General features: G+C 40.7%; 1 protein-coding gene across 2 annotated transcripts in view; it reads left to right on the top strand.

Annotated features, from left to right (window-relative positions):
- The first annotated feature begins 457 nt into the window (after positions 1 to 457).
- pappaa (pregnancy-associated plasma protein A, pappalysin 1a) overlaps positions 458 to 18872 on the top strand; it is an 80551-nt gene continuing 62136 nt past the window's right edge. For both annotated transcript variants that reach the window (XM_063890012.1, XM_063890011.1), the window contains exons 1-6: positions 458 to 1587; positions 7329 to 8433; positions 15738 to 15883; positions 16173 to 16466; positions 16849 to 17041; positions 17341 to 17462. In XM_063890012.1, the coding sequence (XP_063746082.1) occupies positions 1206 to 1587; positions 7329 to 8433; positions 15738 to 15883; positions 16173 to 16466; positions 16849 to 17041; positions 17341 to 17462 (2242 nt within the window). In that variant the 5' untranslated portion in view covers positions 458 to 1205. The remainder of the gene's footprint in view (positions 1588 to 7328; positions 8434 to 15737; positions 15884 to 16172; positions 16467 to 16848; positions 17042 to 17340; positions 17463 to 18872) is intronic.

Below are 18872 nucleotides of genomic sequence, written 5' to 3'. Positions count from 1 at the left end.
TATTTGACATTTTTTAAAATTTAGTTCCAAAATCGATTCAAACATTTACATTAAGGAATAGTCATCTGCTTAACTTTGATATATATATTCAGGAATTGCAGTGCCATAGTCTATGACTTTCAAAAGGAAATGGGTTTCAGGGGGGATTTCATCAAAGATCAACAAAGTGGGGGTTGGAATAATTCCTTCATGTTTTCAGACTGCTTAGTTATGGTCCATGTGTTGTGGAAGTGTTGGATTGTTTAAATTGTAACCGCTAGAGGGATACATATACGCCTTTCAAACTCCGTAAACACCATCGTATCCCTATGTGGCATGAAGAGAATTGCCGTCAGTGAGAGTTGCCTACCTGTGTGACTTCCCACTTTGAAAAAAAACACAGCCCCGGAACATTTGAAACATGAGTTGTTCTTAAACAGACTTAGAGAGAATCTGCCTCTAAAGCGGACGGCGAGCTCCGACTGCTCCAAGTGTATCTGCTCCAGGCAATCAATGAGGACCGCGATGCTTACTTCTGCAGCTCTCTGCCCCTCTTTCTCTCATTCGCCTTACCAGATATTATAGTGCATTTCAACTTTTGTACAGGCATACAGGCAAGGGAAGTTTGGATTGCATTTTTGATCACAATTTACCTCTTGTTTTCTGTAATAAATATGAGAGGTCGGTTTGTTGTCACTTTTCTTTGGAATGTAATATGTGCTATTTCTTATGCTGTTTTACGGGTAGGATAAGGAAACAACAAAAAGGTGTGACAAGAGCTTGGCGGACAACTGTGGATTTCTGCGAGTAACTCCTACCGTCAAAAGGGGATGAGGGGGGCATCGGCCGGACCCCCCTCTTGATTGATTACTTATTAGTCATCCCTTTGGCTAAATGGGACCCATTGAAAAGGCACCGTGGAACACATACATGAATCAAATATTCCTGTGTCCCCCGAATGTCTCCAGAGTAGTTTTGCTTAAGAGAGGGGGTCGTGGCTTAGCATTATAAAGAGGGAAAAACAGCATAGCTTTATGGGTTTATTTAGACAGTTTCTACGGTTTGACATTCTACGGCTTTAAAAAAAAAAGAGAAAAGGAAAAACTCGAGAGGATTCCAAAGAGGAGAACATTTTGGACATACATTTTTTGTAGTATTCCGTTGTTTCTTTTATTTTTTTTCCCCTTTTATTTTAAATATTTTTTTGCTATTTCCTCTCCCGAAAAATGAAACTTTGGACATCTCCCTGGGTGTCTTGCCTGGTGATTCTCATCTTGTGTTTTGGATCAGAGTGCGGGACAGTCCGGAGATCCAAGAGGGAGTTGGTGCGCATTAGGGAGGCGAAAGCCACCATCCCAGGGGCTTGTGCCACACGTCTGCCCCGGGGCAAACGCTCTTTGCCCGGCTTGGAGCGACGGGTTCCTCGCCAGCGTCGGCGCTCCACTCAGGCGGAGGAAAACTCTCCGGATCGGGGCAAAGCTGTCTATTTTACCGGCAGGGGAGATCAGCTGCGGCTGAAGCCTGGCGTGGAAATACCAAGAGGAAATTTTACTCTGGAGATGTGGATCAAACCAGAGGGAGGTCAACGATCACCCACAGTGATTGCAGGTAGGATATTCTATACATTCTCCATCCTTTTATCAACATAACTCCTTGTTTTAATGATAACTCCAAAACTAGCAGGTTACACTGGACAATTAGAACTAAACATGCACATTTGTTATATTTTATCCCAATGTCATGTAGTATGAAATAAAGCAACATGCAGTTTCAGCGAGTTGAAAATGAGTTCATCTATCAGACTAGACAATGATGTAATGCTCTCTTAGTACAGCGGATATTTATGGTAGTGCACGCAAAGGGTCATTCAATATTTTGATCACATTTAAGTTTTCCTACAAACAGAGAGAACATTTTCTCCATAATGATTACATTTAAAAAAATAAATAATTCTGTATCTCTCCACTTCATAATGATGATTTCTGTTGGTTATTATCATAAAAGTGAGGAGTACTGGCAGCAGATGGGCTGCTGCATAATTTGACCAGCAGCTGATGTCACTGTGCGTAAAATGTAATTTCTCTGAACCGATTTGGCTATTTTAAAACTATGATGTAATGGTCCAAACTTTGTGAGCGATCACGTCACGTCAGGCACAAAGCGGGAGAGATCTGTATGTGTAGGATCTCAAAGCGCTCCTCACAAACCGCAAGCTTGAGTGTCCCCCAAAATCGACACCTTTGGATTGGCTACCGGAGTTACGGGACATTACTAGGAGACCAGGGTTTCCCCTCATGGCCAACAAAATGTCCGGTGTGTGTTTGTGCTGTATCGGTGTGCGTTTGTGCTGTATCGGTGTGCTTTTATTGTGATCGTTGTGTTAAGGACAGTTCCTCCATCACGCAGACTGTTTTGCAAAAGGCAAAATACGTTATTTGGCGAGTCTCTAATTTAAGGCACCATCAGATATGATGCATCCTTATCCACTGACTGCGCAGAGCTGGATACTAACACATATAGTAGATCCTCGAGGTTAGAGGAAAGCTTGACACTTTGTAGATGTCATCTATGCGCACCTTTTTTTCTCATCCTGCCATGCGTAAAGGAGCTCCAGAAAGGTGTTGAAAACTGTTCTGCATCATCTGTTTTGACCAATAGCGCTTTTGTGCATTACAGTGAAGGAAAGGGTTTCTTGTTGCTTTTCTTTGCCGATAGGGAGCGTTGCATACACAACTCATTGCCTGCTACAGTACTTGTGCAGATGGCTGCCTTTGAACTGAACTGAACTGAATTGAACCCAGTCCTCCTCATCCTCCAGTATGCCAGTCTGCACGTATGGGGACTTAACTAAACCATATGAGTACATTTACTTGCTCCTTTTATTTTATTCTGTCTGGCTCTCTCAACATAGCACCCCCCCCCCCCCCCCAAACACACATAAATAATCACTTACGTGTGTGTTTTTGTGTGTGTATTGAGATACACTTTTAGGTATCGCTAGCCAGTTGGCAGGAACATGCTCTGCAAAACCAATCCCTTTTCAGAGTCTCAAACTAGGGGATAGGGGGGTGAGAGGGTCTGTTGTGACCTGAGTGACTCTTAGATTTACAGAGGATGGACACAATAACAGCAACATCTGTACAGTATTATGCAATCCAGTACAACAACAACAACACTAACAAAGGCCTCCACAATGTCCATAGATTTAAATAAACACCTTGGGAAAACAATTTCTAACAGAGAATAAACTTTATAGTCGTTACCGACATGGTATTGCATGACATTATTATGTACAGGTGTTGTTGTGGTGCCCCGCCCCCATCTTTTAATGGCCTGTCCTTACTAGAGATTACCATCCATGTATAATCTTGTGTTTTTTATAAGACTTTCTCCCATCACGCTCCCCTCAGTGTGCCAGAGAGAGGACCTGTAAAGCTAACAAATATGATGATCAAACACATTCAATAAAGCCTAATCTTTTAAATCCAATTCAGGCCTAAAAATCCCAGTGCCTCTAACATTGCTCCATCCCCTTGTTTTGATCCAAGCGGAGTGTTGTTTGCAGCAGCTGTTTTTTCTTTTTACTGTGTTGTTTTGACCACCAGCATTTCTCTCTTTCTATATCACTCAGTATTTTCTCTGTCTTTTTTATTCTAACATTCTTCCAGATTTCAATGTTGCTTTTTTCTGACACTTGTGTTGTTTTTCATGCAACTGGTAGACAATTATCACTCCTAAAGCGAGCAAAGTCTCTGGCTTTTAAAAAAGAACACTGGCAGCACTTGAGTGTTCTGGTACTTTTGTATCCTTGTTTTTGTCTCTGTTTTTGAGTTTTGTCTTGCACACACATGATTCCTATAACTCTGTGCAGTGTCTTCCCTTAAGGAGAAACCTCAAATGAATAATTTTTCAAGTTGCATTATGTGAGTGTTCTGAATTTGACAGTATAATGAAATTGTTTAATAATCCAAATTAGCTTTATTGGCCAAGGTACATACACAGGAAAATGGACTCAGCTGCTCTCAATGAACATATGCAAAATATAGACATACAGTTAAAACAAGGACGAAAAACTGGGAAAAGTTGTACATAGTAAAGCGTGAGCAAATAGTGCAATGTAACAGGTAACCATTTTTTTTACATGAAGTTGGTCAATGTGAGAGTAGTGAGCCTAGATTTGTATTTAACTATGATGATATACAATTAATTTCCTTGGAGCAGTAGAGCAGAACAACTTATAGCTGAAAAGAGATTGTCCAGGGATAAAAACTGCTAGTTCATTCTCCGCAGATGAGTGGTCAAACCATCATCAAATACATGTGTGGGTCACCATGATCTTCGAATTAACCCATGACATCTTGGAGAAAAAGTGTTTCCTGTGCTGTCATTTCCCGAGTGTGACAGTTACATGTGGCTAAAATTGATCCCAGGTACAAAAACATTTTTAACACTTTTAGACACACCCACACACACACACACACACACACACACAAACACACACACACACACACACACACACACACACACACACACACACACACACACACACACACACACACGATCAGAACCTCAAGTTCTGTGTCTAAATGTTATGCAAACTTTAATGTGCCCTTTTAGTCTTCATATCCGGGTCATGTTGGGTTGTCCCACATCAAAGAAAGAGGAAAATAAATCACACGAGAGACAGAGGCTCTCTTCCCTGACCTTTTAGGGACAATCTGCAATGCAGTCATTTGTAGATGATCGCTGCGATAACTGATATTTTTGGCGCAGTCAGCAATCATTTTTGCTTTGCTCTTAGTTTTTGTCATGGATACTGGAAAATGTAATCTCCCTGTTTCATTAACAAGTCATCATGTTGGTTAGGACACTAAGAGAAAGACTAATAACCTTGAGATAGCTAATTACCTGGCATGTGGTTATAGTTTGAAGAGAGGTTGAGACTTTAGTGCTACACTTATCTCTGCAATCACCACCTCAGCTCGAAACTTATTTGTTTCAATCATTATGTTAATGCACTGTGCTTTGATAAGCTGTAGGGAGAGTTTGGAAAAGTAAATGTCCTTTCATAAAATGGGATGGTTTTGTGTCTCTGTATAACAGTTACAGTGCATAAAAAGTGGTATTAATTTATCACGTCTGAACTTGCTACTCTTGGCGGATCATTTATCCTTCAATAAAACCAGCATTATGTTAAACTCATTCACACTGAAGCTTGATAGCCAAGTCAAGTGTTTTTAAGTGGTGTGATGACTTTTTTTTAATAATCAATATCCTTTTTATGTTTATAAAGTATGGGTTTATATTATCATTGGAATTTTCCATTTTCTACACAGGGAAACTGCTTTGGTGGTCATTTTGGTATGACTATGAAGTGCCTTACTTTGACCTTTCAGAGCCATAGCAGCTCAAAAGTAAACGGAGCATTCATTGTTCCCTTCCTCTCTGCTTATTATCAAGTCCTTGTGACATTCTTCTTTTTGTGTGTATGTGTTTTTTGTTTTACTTTTTCTTTTATCCTGACTGTGTTTTTCTTGGAAGAAAACAAATGCCAAGTACTAGGAAAATTGCCTTTGAACCTGACAGGAACAGCTCTCTACTGTAGCGTGTGCACATGCAAATCCTTGCGTGTGGATGGGGGGGATGGGGGGAGGGGAGGTTTCTGAATTGACACAAATGTGTGGTTTAGTTTTTCAATTTGTCTGCGAATACGGGATTGTATGTATTTTTTCATGAGCATATGTACTGTAAACGCAAGCCAGTGTAAGTATGTGCATGTGTGTGTGTAGGTGTGTTTGTGTGTGCCAGAGGAGTCACAGTGCAGGGTCTGGAAAAGTGTTGTGTGTTAGATTAATTGAGCATGGCAGAATTATGACAGCTGTTTACACTAGGAGCCCTACGAGCATTTTAGCACACCTTTTAGCCTTGAGTGCACTGGCTGACAGATGGAAGGCTTTTTCCTTCCAGTGTAGTGGAAAGCCTGAAAACGTCATCCACCAAAGGACTGACCTTGACGCTGAACCCAGGCCGCGCTCTTTGAACATTAGTCCATTGAAATACCAAGTTAATGAATGCATACTGGAGTGCGCATCTAATTAGAAACAGGTCAAATTTAGCAAGATGTCCGCGCAATTACCATTAGCCTGACACTTATTGCAGGCTCAGGTAGCCTAATCGATGGGGAACAAAGGCATTTGAGTGGACAAGTTCATTGAGGCAAAGATGTGATCATAATAATGATAATAAGCTTATCATTAGAGACCATACTAAAGGCAGAAGAGAACAATATGAAGGGTATTTACAGGCATCTGATGCACATATCCTAGAATCAACTGCAAATGACACTCAATACCTATATGGGCTTGGTGTGGATGTCACAGATTAAGTGTCTCTTGCAAATGGACATAATTCCCAGAAAGCTCATTGTAGATCCATCTTTCTTAAAACCCTTTTTTGCAATAAGCTTGACTCGGTTAGAAGGGCTACCATGATATAAGCAAATTCCAGGAATGTATTCCTGTCCCAAGAGCGAAGTCCTGCTCTCTCCCCAGAATCACCTGCGAACACAGACTTTCATATGCTTGTAAGGCACAACAGGGTGCTTTGGAATCTTTGCACACTCTGACTGGACCATATGGATATAAGCAAAAAGTCACGAACATACATTAAAAGCACACGCACAGGCATAAACCTGTGCGCCATCACACACACACCTCAACAAGCGTTAAACAAACAAACAGTTAACATTCAGAGATCCCCTAAGAAGTAAAAACACATTACCATGCTGAATCTGACATTTACGTTCCAAGTGCAACAGGAAAAAGGTGTTTTGGTGCCTCTACAAAAACAGGGCTTTAGCAGAAAACTAGCCTTTTCTGGCTACCCCACTGGCAAGGAACATTAACACGAATGACTTTAAATAAGCTCAGTGTGTGCAAGACGCCTATACAGAGAGATTTCCATGGGGTCTCCCTTAGTTAAACATGCACTTCAACCTAATTTCCAGGACAACATGCACTTAGATCTGTAAAAAAATAAATAATCTTATTAATACATTCGCTCCTTTATCCCAGCTACATTTTTGAAATCCTACTTGAGTGGTAAAAATGCATACCTTGAAATCTATTTGGCATTAACCAACAACCAATAATTTAAATACAACTAACATTAATGATCATATGCACGTGACCTCTAGAAAGTATCAATAAAGTGTCAGCCATCTTACAGGTGAACGATGAACAATGTTTTTTATTATTGCTGTTGATTTTCTCTAATGTTCAGGGTGAGATTCACGCCTAGAAATAAAGGCATGCATATATTAACTGACTCTTTTTTCATTCTCTCTCCAGGCCTATACGACAAATGTTTCTATGCCTCTAGTGACCGAGGCTGGTTGCTTGGCATCCAGGCGGTTAGTGAACATGGGAATCGTGATCCCCGCTTCTTCTTTTCTCTTAAAACGGACCGTGCCCACAAAGTGACCTCCATCCACTCCAACGCTCATTATGGACCCAACCAATGGGCACATGTGGCAGTCACATATGACGGCGTGTACATGAAGCTCTTTGTCAATGGTGCCCAAGTGGGTGTCAGCCGCGAGCAATCGGGCGATGTCTTCAGCCATTTGACCAAAAAGTGCAAAGTGCTGATGATTGGGGGAAATGCACTGAATCATAATTACAGGGGGGCAGTGGAGAGGGTGGGCCTATGGAGGCAGGCCAGAGGGCAGAGGCAGATTATCAGGGATATGCAGGGCCATGAGGACCCCCAAGATCTACCTCAGCTGGTCATACGTGAAACATTCGAGCACCCAGGCCGGAAGTGGCTGACTGTAAAAGATGGTAGCTTTCCTCAGCCTGAGGAAGGGGGAGTTGGACGATTGGGATTCCTGGGTGGTGGTGGAGTTGTTAATTCTGAGGGATTATTGGACACAACGCTCGACCCGCCATCTTGTGGTCAAACTGTCTGCGACAATGTTCAGGTTATCAAAAACTACAACAACCTTTGGAACTTCCGTCGACCCAAGAAAGTACGTTATCGTGTCATCAATGTTTGGGACGATGCACGGATGAAGCCAACTGTATCAGACCACCAGATCAGCCTGCAACACCAGCAGCTAAATGATGCCTTTAGCCCCTACAACATAACCTGGGAGCTTAGCATTCACAACGTGACCAACTCCTCCCTTCGAAACCGCTTGATTCTAGCTAACTGTGATATCAGCAAAGTTGGCGATGATGCATGTGACCCGGAATGCAACCACCCGCTGACAGGGTATGATGCAGGTGACTGTATGTCTGGACATCGGAGCCGTTGCGCTGAGCACAAGCAGGGAAATGGTGTGTGCGACCCTGAATGTAACTGGGAAAACTTCTTCTATGACCTTGGCGACTGCTGTAACCCTAATGTTACCGATGTGACCAAGACATGCTTCAACCGCTCGTCTCCACACAAGTAAGATCACACTCTTCACATTTTGCATGTTACCATGTTTGTGGCACGGGTAATCCTCTTTGGTAGTTGTTTAATAAACAAAAGACTTACATTCCCCAAAAAGCTTTATCCAACCACAGCATTCCTTGCCTAATTTGATACATTCTTTTGGTCGACATGATTGAATAATTTTGGTAAACCAACTCTACACCATGGCTTCACATGTCTAGAGTAAATCAGACAACAAATCTTTCCATATATGGCTCCCTGAAGAGAGGTTTTAATGTCTAGTCCTACTGTTTCCTGACCATTTGGGCTGAGGCTGAGTGTAACATAACTCCTCGCCTGTGTGGCCTACGAAATCCTCTGGGAGCAGCTAGTCCAATCTAGCCTTGGCCGGGTTCAATCAGTGTTCCACACTTAAGCAGGGCAAAACAAACTTAACCGGATGACTTTCCTAGTAGCTAATGCACAGGCCAGATCACTCATTTTTGTATACATTTTTCAACAACTCTCACCACCTTTTGGTTGGAGTTGATTGGAGAAGGGAGTTGGTTTGGAAAGAGTGACATAGTTAACAGAGTGTAAGGGCAATTACAGGTCAGAAAAGGGAGTCCAGTATGTTTTTTTTGCTTGTAGCGATGGAAATCCTTTCAAAGACATACCTCTCTCTCCAGGAAACCACTGAAAGACATGTTTCCCGAGGAGGCAGGTATTGGTCCCCAAACAGGGGTGCCTGAAAGAATTTTCCAGGAAAAACATTGAAAAAAGTTCCCTTCGCTTGCATGCGAATAACAGTACTACAGTATCTCCTAGGTGTGCTGTACAGTACGTCAAGCAAGCAATATATGGTTTCATGCAGCTACTTTAGGAGTATACAGAGGCCTTCATAAATGCATGCACATTTTTGTTTTTGTGGTAATGTCATTGTGGCTTGTAGATGATGAGTAAAAGCTGGCAAGGAGAATACGTCTCTGGAATTTGCTGTAATGAGGTTTGTGCCAGACCTCCAATAGCAGGGTTGTTTGTTTCTTGGTACACTGAAACCCTACACAGTAGACTTAGACATTTTTGTGGAAAATGCAGGGGGTCTACACGAGAAAAAGAGACAAAATGACCAAAATTCAGATGTTTGTCAGGATTTCTTGCCACTGTCATGTGGGGACAAGCGTAAGGGAGAAGGCTCAATATGCTGGATTGTTTGGGTTCTTCTGATAGCATGAATCAAGGAAACCCGGCTGTTTTCAATCACAGTTAAGCTGGAAGCATTGTCTGTTTGGCACTATGCTATTGTTTAAATGACTGCAAAATAGCTAAATAATGACATCTAATTAACATCAGAAGGGAAAAGCAGGTGGGTTTGACGTTGCTTCACTCTCTCAATTCCTATCGCAACCCTCCCAGCTTAGTCATCATTAGAAGCTCATTCATCAAGTGGCAGGCCAACCACTTCATTTAGACATCAGCCATTGGCAAAATGCTTTTCCGTTGCAATGTTCAGACCTCTCTGCGGACGTTTGAAAGATGGGCTTTTGAAAGGAAGGATACAAGCAAGAAAGAGAAACAGACAGACATAACGAGGACAAGAGAATCCTCAGTTTAAAAAATAGATATAATCTCCCAGAGTGGTTGCTTATTTTGCTTTGATTATGGTATGTCTGAAGAGACTGCAGAGAGCTACACTACAAACAGTTTGACATTCCTCCTTAATTATGGAATTCTGGATGAACAATGTACTGCATATGCAGGGGAACAATGGTTGTGAGGTCTTGCATTTATTTTTGCAGTGTATGCGCCTGTTACCACTTACAAGTAGTGTTCAAAAATCTGGCTAACACAGGACACAGGCAGCTCTGTGGTCCTGAAACAGTCTCTCCTCTGAAATACCATTGATAATAACCCCCCCCCCCGTCCACATTTGGCTTAGGGAAATATTTTGCATTGTTTTACACAGCCCTTGGTTTCGACAATTCTTATGGTTTTGGTGGTATCTGATGTTATCTGAAAGCCTTTACATTCTTACGTCTGGAGTTAGGGGAATCTAAAATTGTGGCTGGAATTTATACACTGTGAATAACATTATGAGTGCAGACATGCAGAACACAAATGGCCTAACTGGAAAAAGTTTTTGGAGATGTTGATTTGTTTGTTTGAATGTCAATGAAGGCTCAATGTGATATCGAACAAACTAGACAGACAACCCTTCCCAAAATATCAGAACTCATCAGATTGCAAATGTTATTTTCAGCAACTGATAACAAAATGTTTCTTTTCTTAAAAACTAAACCAAGATAGATATTTGGAGAACATCAGTCTCAATACATTTTCTTCTGAAATGAAGTCCTGGCATGGCTTTATCAGAGGCTATAGGTCATCTGTTTTTCCTTGGCCTCTGTCTCTCTCCCCCTTCTGAGTCAATACCTCTTACAGTGGCAGGTTAATGGATGGACCACCCTTTAACTTTTCCTCACTTCCTCTCTCTGCCGTATTCTAGCTCAGAGTAAGGAGCTAATCTCCAGGGCCCTTCCTTGACTTGGGTGTTTTACAGTTGGTCGTCTAAACCTTAAGCCCCCGTCCCATAAAACATAATGGAGTGCTTGGGTGTAAATACCAGGAGTTTGCACTTTCCCTTTAAAACCATAGCGGTGCTAGCACACTTATAAACGCACCTGTTGCAGATCCTTCACCTGTGCTCGCACAGGGCTTATAGATGTCTTTGGGCTTGACTAGATGACTGAGGGAGAAGTAAGAAAGGAGGGGCTGTACTTGGGCCACTAGACATACAGGAGAGTTGCATCTGGCTATGATGGGATAATATGTAGCCAGATACTGTAGGTGGTTGTTTGAAAAAATATGACACACTGGGGAATTTAGTTGATAGTGCCTTTTTGGGGTCATTGAGGTTCAGACCGTCCCGTCGTCCATTCCATACGTCTCCAAATCCTTCTTGTTCAAGCTCTTCTCTCAGCTAAAAGCAGTCACGGCAGGATCTCTGGAATCTGAGTGTTGAAACAGTTCCTATGCAATGTGTCTTCCTTGGAAGGGAAAAAAATAATCAGCAGAGTAAGATGGAAGGTTAAAGAGGAGAGTGCAAGTATAGTAATAAAGGCAGAGATGAATGATGGGTTTAGGGGCTGTGGTGTTGACCGACTCGATGACAGAGGAGCTGAGGGCCCCCTCAATTTTAAAAGTGTTCTTGGCCGTAAGACCATCATTGCCATGCCAACTCACCCAAGCCTTTACACTATTCTGCCCCAGACATATGTATACAAGGCAAATTTATGGGCTTATGTGAATTATATATGGGTGTAAATGGATGAGGTCATAATCCCCCATTTAATATGTATCAGATATAAAAGCAGTAACACAGCAGTTTGAGCTGCCTAGCGCACCCCTGGATCTCCCTACAACAGATGCTCGGCATTGACACTTCAATTTAGAGAAGCTAGATTTCTGCACACACACCTTACCTTTCTCTCTCTCTTTCACTCCATAGATCTTTCACAATTTTTTATTTTACGCTTTTAAAAGACAGTGTATTCCCCAGGACATGTCTGAAAAGTTGTGTGGTTAAATACATGGACAATCCTGTGTTTCCCAAGTGGCTAATCTGGGTTAAAAAAAACAGTCCGATGGGAGGAAAGAGCTGGGAACGGGGCTATGGGATGTGGAAATAGTTGAGGCGTGTGTAAGGGAGGCAGAGAGAGAGAACATGGTTATTGTTGAAGGGTTATTGGCGACGAGTTTTGAGTAAGATCTGGATGGACAAATGGAACGATAGATTATTATAGATTATAATTTTTGACAAACACCCTCCCAATAAAATCATCTGCTCCCGGTTTACTACAGTCGCAGCAAATCTTTAACATTGTCTGAAATTAAAAACATGGACCCCATGTATTCTGTATATGCCTTTTTTTTCTGCATTTGCTTATCAATCTATCATGTTACAGTGTCTTTGTAAAGGTCAAGGAGGCGTTAGAATAATTGAACTCATATTAGTTACATTTTGACCATAGGGAAGAACTGTTGCTCTTTTCCTTGCTGACTGAATGGTTTCAGCTTCAAACCCTTTTGACCCTCCCCCCCATGCATGTCCAAAAACTCTGGACAAATATTTTCTGAGGAAATAATGAAATTCCTGAAACTATTAGGAAGAGGGACCTTATATCATCTGTTCTCTCTCAGTGTCTATCCTTAAACCCGGCCCCAGTGAGTGCCCCCGGTTGGTCTTGCATGGGCTTGAAGAAAACATGCGCTACACTGAACCCCGTTATTTAAAATGTCTGTTTTGTGGCGCAGCTCCTTATTCAACTTCTGATTTGAGGCAGAGAGGTTCTTCCAGCAAAATGTTGTTTGGATGTAATGAAACACTTTTTTGTCAGATTGCTTCAGAGTTAGGTTACATGTGTAAATTCTTCCAGAACACCTCCAAATACCAGCGACACTGAAGTTGAAACTTCTTCCTTTAGACTACATTGGATGTACAGAATGAGACACCTTGGTTCAACGCTCAAGTAGAAAGTAGATTCTGCAGGTCTAACATTTTAGTCTTGATGAGGTTGTTATTTTAACTTTTTTAACTGCTCTTTTACAGTATGCAAATATCAGTCCATCGCATGCAAGGAGCTCTTGCTGTAGCCCATATGCCTAATGGTTTGACACATTTTATAATACTTAAAGAAAGCAAGCATCTCTGGTTATATTGTAATTTACACTAAAGATTTGATACAAGGCATATCATAATTAGACCCTTTAATAAATGAATATATGCTGTTAATGCATCAACACATTATTCAGTAAGATTTTTAGAGCCTTATAACTGAAAACTTTTTTATGGTCACTTTTGTGACCCATGGGATTAAATGGGTTCACTGAACCTTAAGTGGTATCACTTACGCAGCTGCACTTCCTTTGGCAACCAAATGCTTCATGATAATTTAGCTGGAATCACAGGATGTCACATTTTATCTTATCTACTCTAAGCTGCTAATTTTGTGGGTATCACTTTTATTATCAACATTAATCATAAATTGTTTTGCCTGTAGGTGAGTCTTGTTGAATGGAGTTTTTTTAAAGGTGTTAAATGTTGCGTGTTAATAACAACTTCACCCTCTAAGCTTGAAACATAGTAAATCAAATTAAGTCAAATCAAGTGTCATCCTCCAATAAAACTGTACCTTATACATTTACAGCAATTTTACACATATAAATAGCACGCTCGCTTTTAATGATATACTTAACCTGAGTTCACTTAAGTGGGACACATTTGCTGTGCACTTCAAAAAACAAGGCACCATTTTTCAACTTTGATTTGCAATTTTTTTAAAAATGTTAACAGACAGACCTTAGTGTTAATGATATATGTAATTGATAAAACTTATCAACTTTCAAAGACACAGGGTATCATTCACAAAAGAAGAGGAACAGTGAAATCTCTTATAGCATTTCTTTTTGGGAGGAAACTCTCCTTGCAATAGGATCAGGTACAAAGGAGCATGCTGTTTAATCCTCAGTGTTATCACATTTCATTTTATGATCCAGATTCTAGAACATACAAAATACCAAATATTAGCACGCAAGTGGGTCACACAAATTACGTCAAAACATCAGATGTGTTTGACCGTCATTTAGCTCAGTTGGTAGAGCTGACGGACCATGTACTGGGGTTAGGTCCCCAAGCAGAGGACCCGGGTTCGTATCCGGCCTGGGACCACGTGCTGCGTGTCATCCCCTCTGTCTCCCCCATCCATCTCTCTATTAAAGGCACTGTTTGCCCAAACAAATCTTTAAAAAAAAATGTAAAAAATAAAACATCAGATGTGCACATGATTTTGATAGTAAGGCTAATGCCGTGTTTTCTTTCTTTTTGGTAAACTCCTGTGTATCCATTGTGTCTGTATTTAAAGCCAAAGAAAACTAATAAACTATCACTTTAGCAGATGAAACCGATCATTTCATCATAGGACCGAGCTTGTTCAGCCTCTCTGCCAGGACCACCAGTAAGGCTCTTAGGGGGGAACTTCTTTGATGAGTTCATAAAATGAGTGACAGTTTCACTGCTGGAAAGACATCTCATTGTGTTGAATGATTGCAGTCATTAGAGCTGCAGTTAGATTCCCCAGGGCAGAGACACAATATTATGCCATGGAGAGGGAGACATCAGCATATTTGAATAAATACATAAAGTGTCAGGCTGACTTGACTGAGTCTGAATGATCTGAGATGATACTGTATCAGAAATGTGGTTATCATTCCTGCGGTGACATTTACGGGAAGTTATTTTTCATGGCCACGTTAGCACTTCCTCATATACAGTACAATACGTTATTCTGTTCATTTAAGGCTGGTTTGAAGAGCTGAATAAGTGACATCATATAAATAAGCCAGCCAGGAGCAATTCACTATCCATTTCCATGAATAGTCCATTCAAGTAGAATTAAAAAGGGGTCATTTTATTGCAGTATAGCCTTTAAGACCATGAAAAACATAAAGTAATATCACAAAAACATTTTCCTTTCTTTGTCCCTCTGAGAAAGCGTTATCCTACCAACACCTGCTTGATATCTATGTGGGTTGCCATAACCTCTCTAACACTTTGTTGAAATAAAGAAAAGGACACTCATTACGTGTGCGTTTATCAAAGATTCAATGTCTCCCAACACAAAACGTGCTACATCACAGACATTTGACATTTTGTGTTTCCAAGATATATACTATACTAACTTACATCTAGTTTTGGCTATTGTACTTTATTATCTCTTAAAACACATTTCCTCGCATGGTCTAAAGTCCCCCATTTCAAGTAAATGAAGGTTCTAAATTAGCAGGGACTACAATGCAATTAAATGGATTGCCAAAAACATATATTGATACCTTCCCTATTCACAGTACTATAAAAATAGTTGACATGGTGCAGAACCACAGTGCCAGTTGACAATCGGTGGGCCAAAGCCTCTAAACAAAACCTTACCAGAATCTAATTGTTATGTCCAAGTGAAAACATACTTAGGGAGAGCAAGGCGATTCATTTTGGCATATTGGTTAAACACCAACTGTTTTCAACCCACACGGTTATCCCTGCAAACTTTAGTTTTAATGACCATGGCAATTGCTAATCCACACTAAGGAAATACTTACAATCGACAGAGACCTATATATATGGGTTCTTTATTCTTGAATGATAAGCTCATTTTGACTCGAAAATAATTGTTATTTGTATAACTTTTTATTGGTTATGTCTGCATCTACCTGGAAAAGAATGCTTTTTTAGTAGAGCCATTAACTCAATGTGAACTCTTTTTTCTTTGCTTTTAATCTTCCAGAGCCTATTTGGATGTGAAAGAGCTGAAAGAGATTCTGAACTTGGATGGCTCAACTCACCTGAATGTCTTCTTTGCCAATTCTTCTGATGAAGATCTGGTGGGGGTTGCCACCTGGCCATGGGACAAAGAGGCCCTCACACATTTGGGTAGAATACAAAAAACAACACATACATATGTGCATGCACACATATCCTCTCTTTGGTAACCTAGATTGTTGATTTTGAGTAATTACAGTTCAAGCCCCAAGCAGTTTTTCTCTTAATCACAGCTCCAACAGAGAAGAAGGTGATAATGAAGCTGAGGATGCACATTAATAATCCATTATTACTTTACACTACACTAGGAAAAGGCCAGACGTTTGTTTTGTTTGCACACTCACTGAGTGAATGCATTGTTTACATCATGTGTATATGTGCTTCTTACTCTTTTTCTTAGGTGGAATTGTGCTGAACCCTTCCTTCTATGGTACGTTTGGTCACACTGACACAATGGTTCATGAGATCGGTCACAGTCTTGGGCTTTATCACGTTTTTCGAGGTATATCAGAAGTCGATTCGTGTAATGATGCATGTTTGGAGACGGAGCCCTCAATGGAGACTGGAGATCTGTGTGCGGACACCAACCCCACCCCCAAGTTCAAAGGGTGCCACGATCCTGAGCCTGGCAACGAAACATGTGGCGGTCGGCATTTCACACACACACCTTTTAACAACTACATGAGTTATGCAGGTAAGAGAGAGCCACCACATATGTTTTATTACTTATCCAGGCAAAACGTTACAGTTATACCGCTCACATGAAACTGACAGAGGGATCACCGTGGAGGAATTTGTTGAGTCTGTGTGCATACGGAGACAGGTGTGGAATTTAGCAGGGACATCTCATGGGAAAAACGTGGCGGGGGGCACACCTTTAACCGTTAAAACATTTTTTTGTTGTCACAGTTAAATGGGAAAAACAAAACCGCTACATTTGAACAGGTGGTTTATTGTATTAATTGGAACTATAGACAAGTGGAATGATTTAATACCTACTTCCTTTTCCTGTCTCTGATCAAACCAAAATACACTTTCCACCTCTTACACTAACTATCTACTTCTGTTACCTGCAGATGACGCTTGTACCGACTCCTTCACCTTGAACCAGGTGGCTAGGATGCACTGCTACCTGGACCTCATCTATCAGACCTGGCAACCTGCCTCCAAACCTCCTCCAGTACCAATGCCACCCCAAGTGGTTGAGCAGCATCATAATTCCATCACCCTGGAATGGTTTCCACCGATTTCTGGACACTTTTACGACAGGTGAAATGAGCTACATAGGTTGCCAAACAGATGCGGGTGTGTATGGTAATAAAGTTGAAGCAGAGTAATTACATTATTGATTATTGTTTGGGTTAATATAACAAGTAGTGAAATGTAGTGTTCAATTAATCTTTTACAGACTCAGAAACCTACAATTGAGCCAAGTAATTTTAGCACCATTTTAAAACTTTGTAACAGTGTCATGATTTGACATTACTGTATGTTTAATATACTGTTTACATTATGGGTGTTTGGCCTGTATCTAAGTTGGTTGCTGTGCCTGTCTGTTGGTTTCCTAGAGAAGTGGGATCAGTGTGTGATAAATGCACTGAGGGGAGAGTCCTTCTGCAGTATGCCTCCAACTCCTCCTCCCCACGACCGTGCGCACCTTCTGGACACTGGTCTCCACGAGAGGCTGAAGGTATTGTACAAGTCTATCTACTAATATTAGTGATTGTTCCTAGCAATCACATTTAAGCACAAAGCACATTTAAAACATAAAGAAAAGCCACATCCACATTTCATTCAGAGTTTTCAGTATGACAATGTCATTTGAGGTTTGCCTTTGTTGATTTTTTAAAAAGCAGGACCTTAACAAATTGGTTACTGACTCAACTTTGAAACATGCAAATGACTCACTGGATTCATGGCAACGTAAAACATAAAAGGATCAAAGAGGTTCTCTGCATGTGACTTCATCCAGCTATGAGTCCATGCTATGGTTTTTGCATAACTACGTTTTCGAATTAACCTTTTAATGAATGTTTGTTTACTTTTTTAAATGAACACACAAGGGCAAATATATATCAGGTTGAAACACATTGTATGGAGATCTGTATAGCACTCTGGTGGCCTGTATTGGGGATAAGTCCCTGGGAATCAGGACAGCACTACCAGCTGTTTTAGCTAGCCTTAGTTCTGTGAAACTGAGTAAGAAGATGGCGCTGGATCCATAGTAAATGTTTGGTGAATATACAACCTAAAACTTCATGGCAGTCATAAAGAGCACAAACCAATGAACCATTCTTGGGTGAATGCTCCCTACTCCAATATTGTTTAAACCATCGAAAATATCTGCTACCCTAAACACTGCTCTGTATGCTCGGCAATAGTTACAACTGAGATAGCTGATCACCTGTTAGCTTACTAGGTTTTTTTTAGTTAAAACTTGTGAACGAAAATACAGTTGTAACCACTGATTAATGAAATGTAGAATGAACCTGAGCTAATTATTTTAATGGTATCTGAAACTGGAACAATAAGTGGTTGAATCAGGTTGTAGATGATATGTTCAACTGAATTTTAAATATCTGTAATAAGTACTCCAATACCTATAAATGGTTGTAGTAGTTGGAACCTAACCGGTCCAAAATGAAGATATCTAAATTTGACTAATCAAAATGTAATTATAATTATAGAACCATTAACTTGACGAATTGATGTTGCAAATACCAGCTGTTAATTTACTTTCTGTCTAATAAATATAAAAACGGCTTGCCATAACAGTGTGTGTAGCAGAGGCAAGTCTGGGCTTGTCTAAAATGCTGCATGTGTAAACCAACTATACTCTATTTTCCCTCTTGGAAGGGGTCCCTTTTTTTCGGCAGCTCCTGATTCTCTGTTAACTGTGCTTGCGCCAGCTTCTCACTGGATAACACAGCTGCCGTATCAAGCTGTGATGGTGCATATTACTAACTTCCAATAACATACTGTAAATCAAGGTATTAGCTTATTTACTATTTGCATAACATCCTGATAAGTGTGTTAACGTATGCACTTGTGTAACTGTATATGTGTGTCTACACTACATGCATTCATCAGCATTCTTGCA

Source organism: Eleginops maclovinus, chromosome 8 (assembly GCF_036324505.1).
Source record: "Eleginops maclovinus isolate JMC-PN-2008 ecotype Puerto Natales chromosome 8, JC_Emac_rtc_rv5, whole genome shotgun sequence".
In the NCBI taxonomy this organism is placed as follows: domain Eukaryota; kingdom Metazoa; phylum Chordata; class Actinopteri; order Perciformes; family Eleginopidae; genus Eleginops; species Eleginops maclovinus.
Note: the sequence above shows the minus strand (reverse complement) of the source record. Positions and strands in the feature narration are given on the sequence as shown.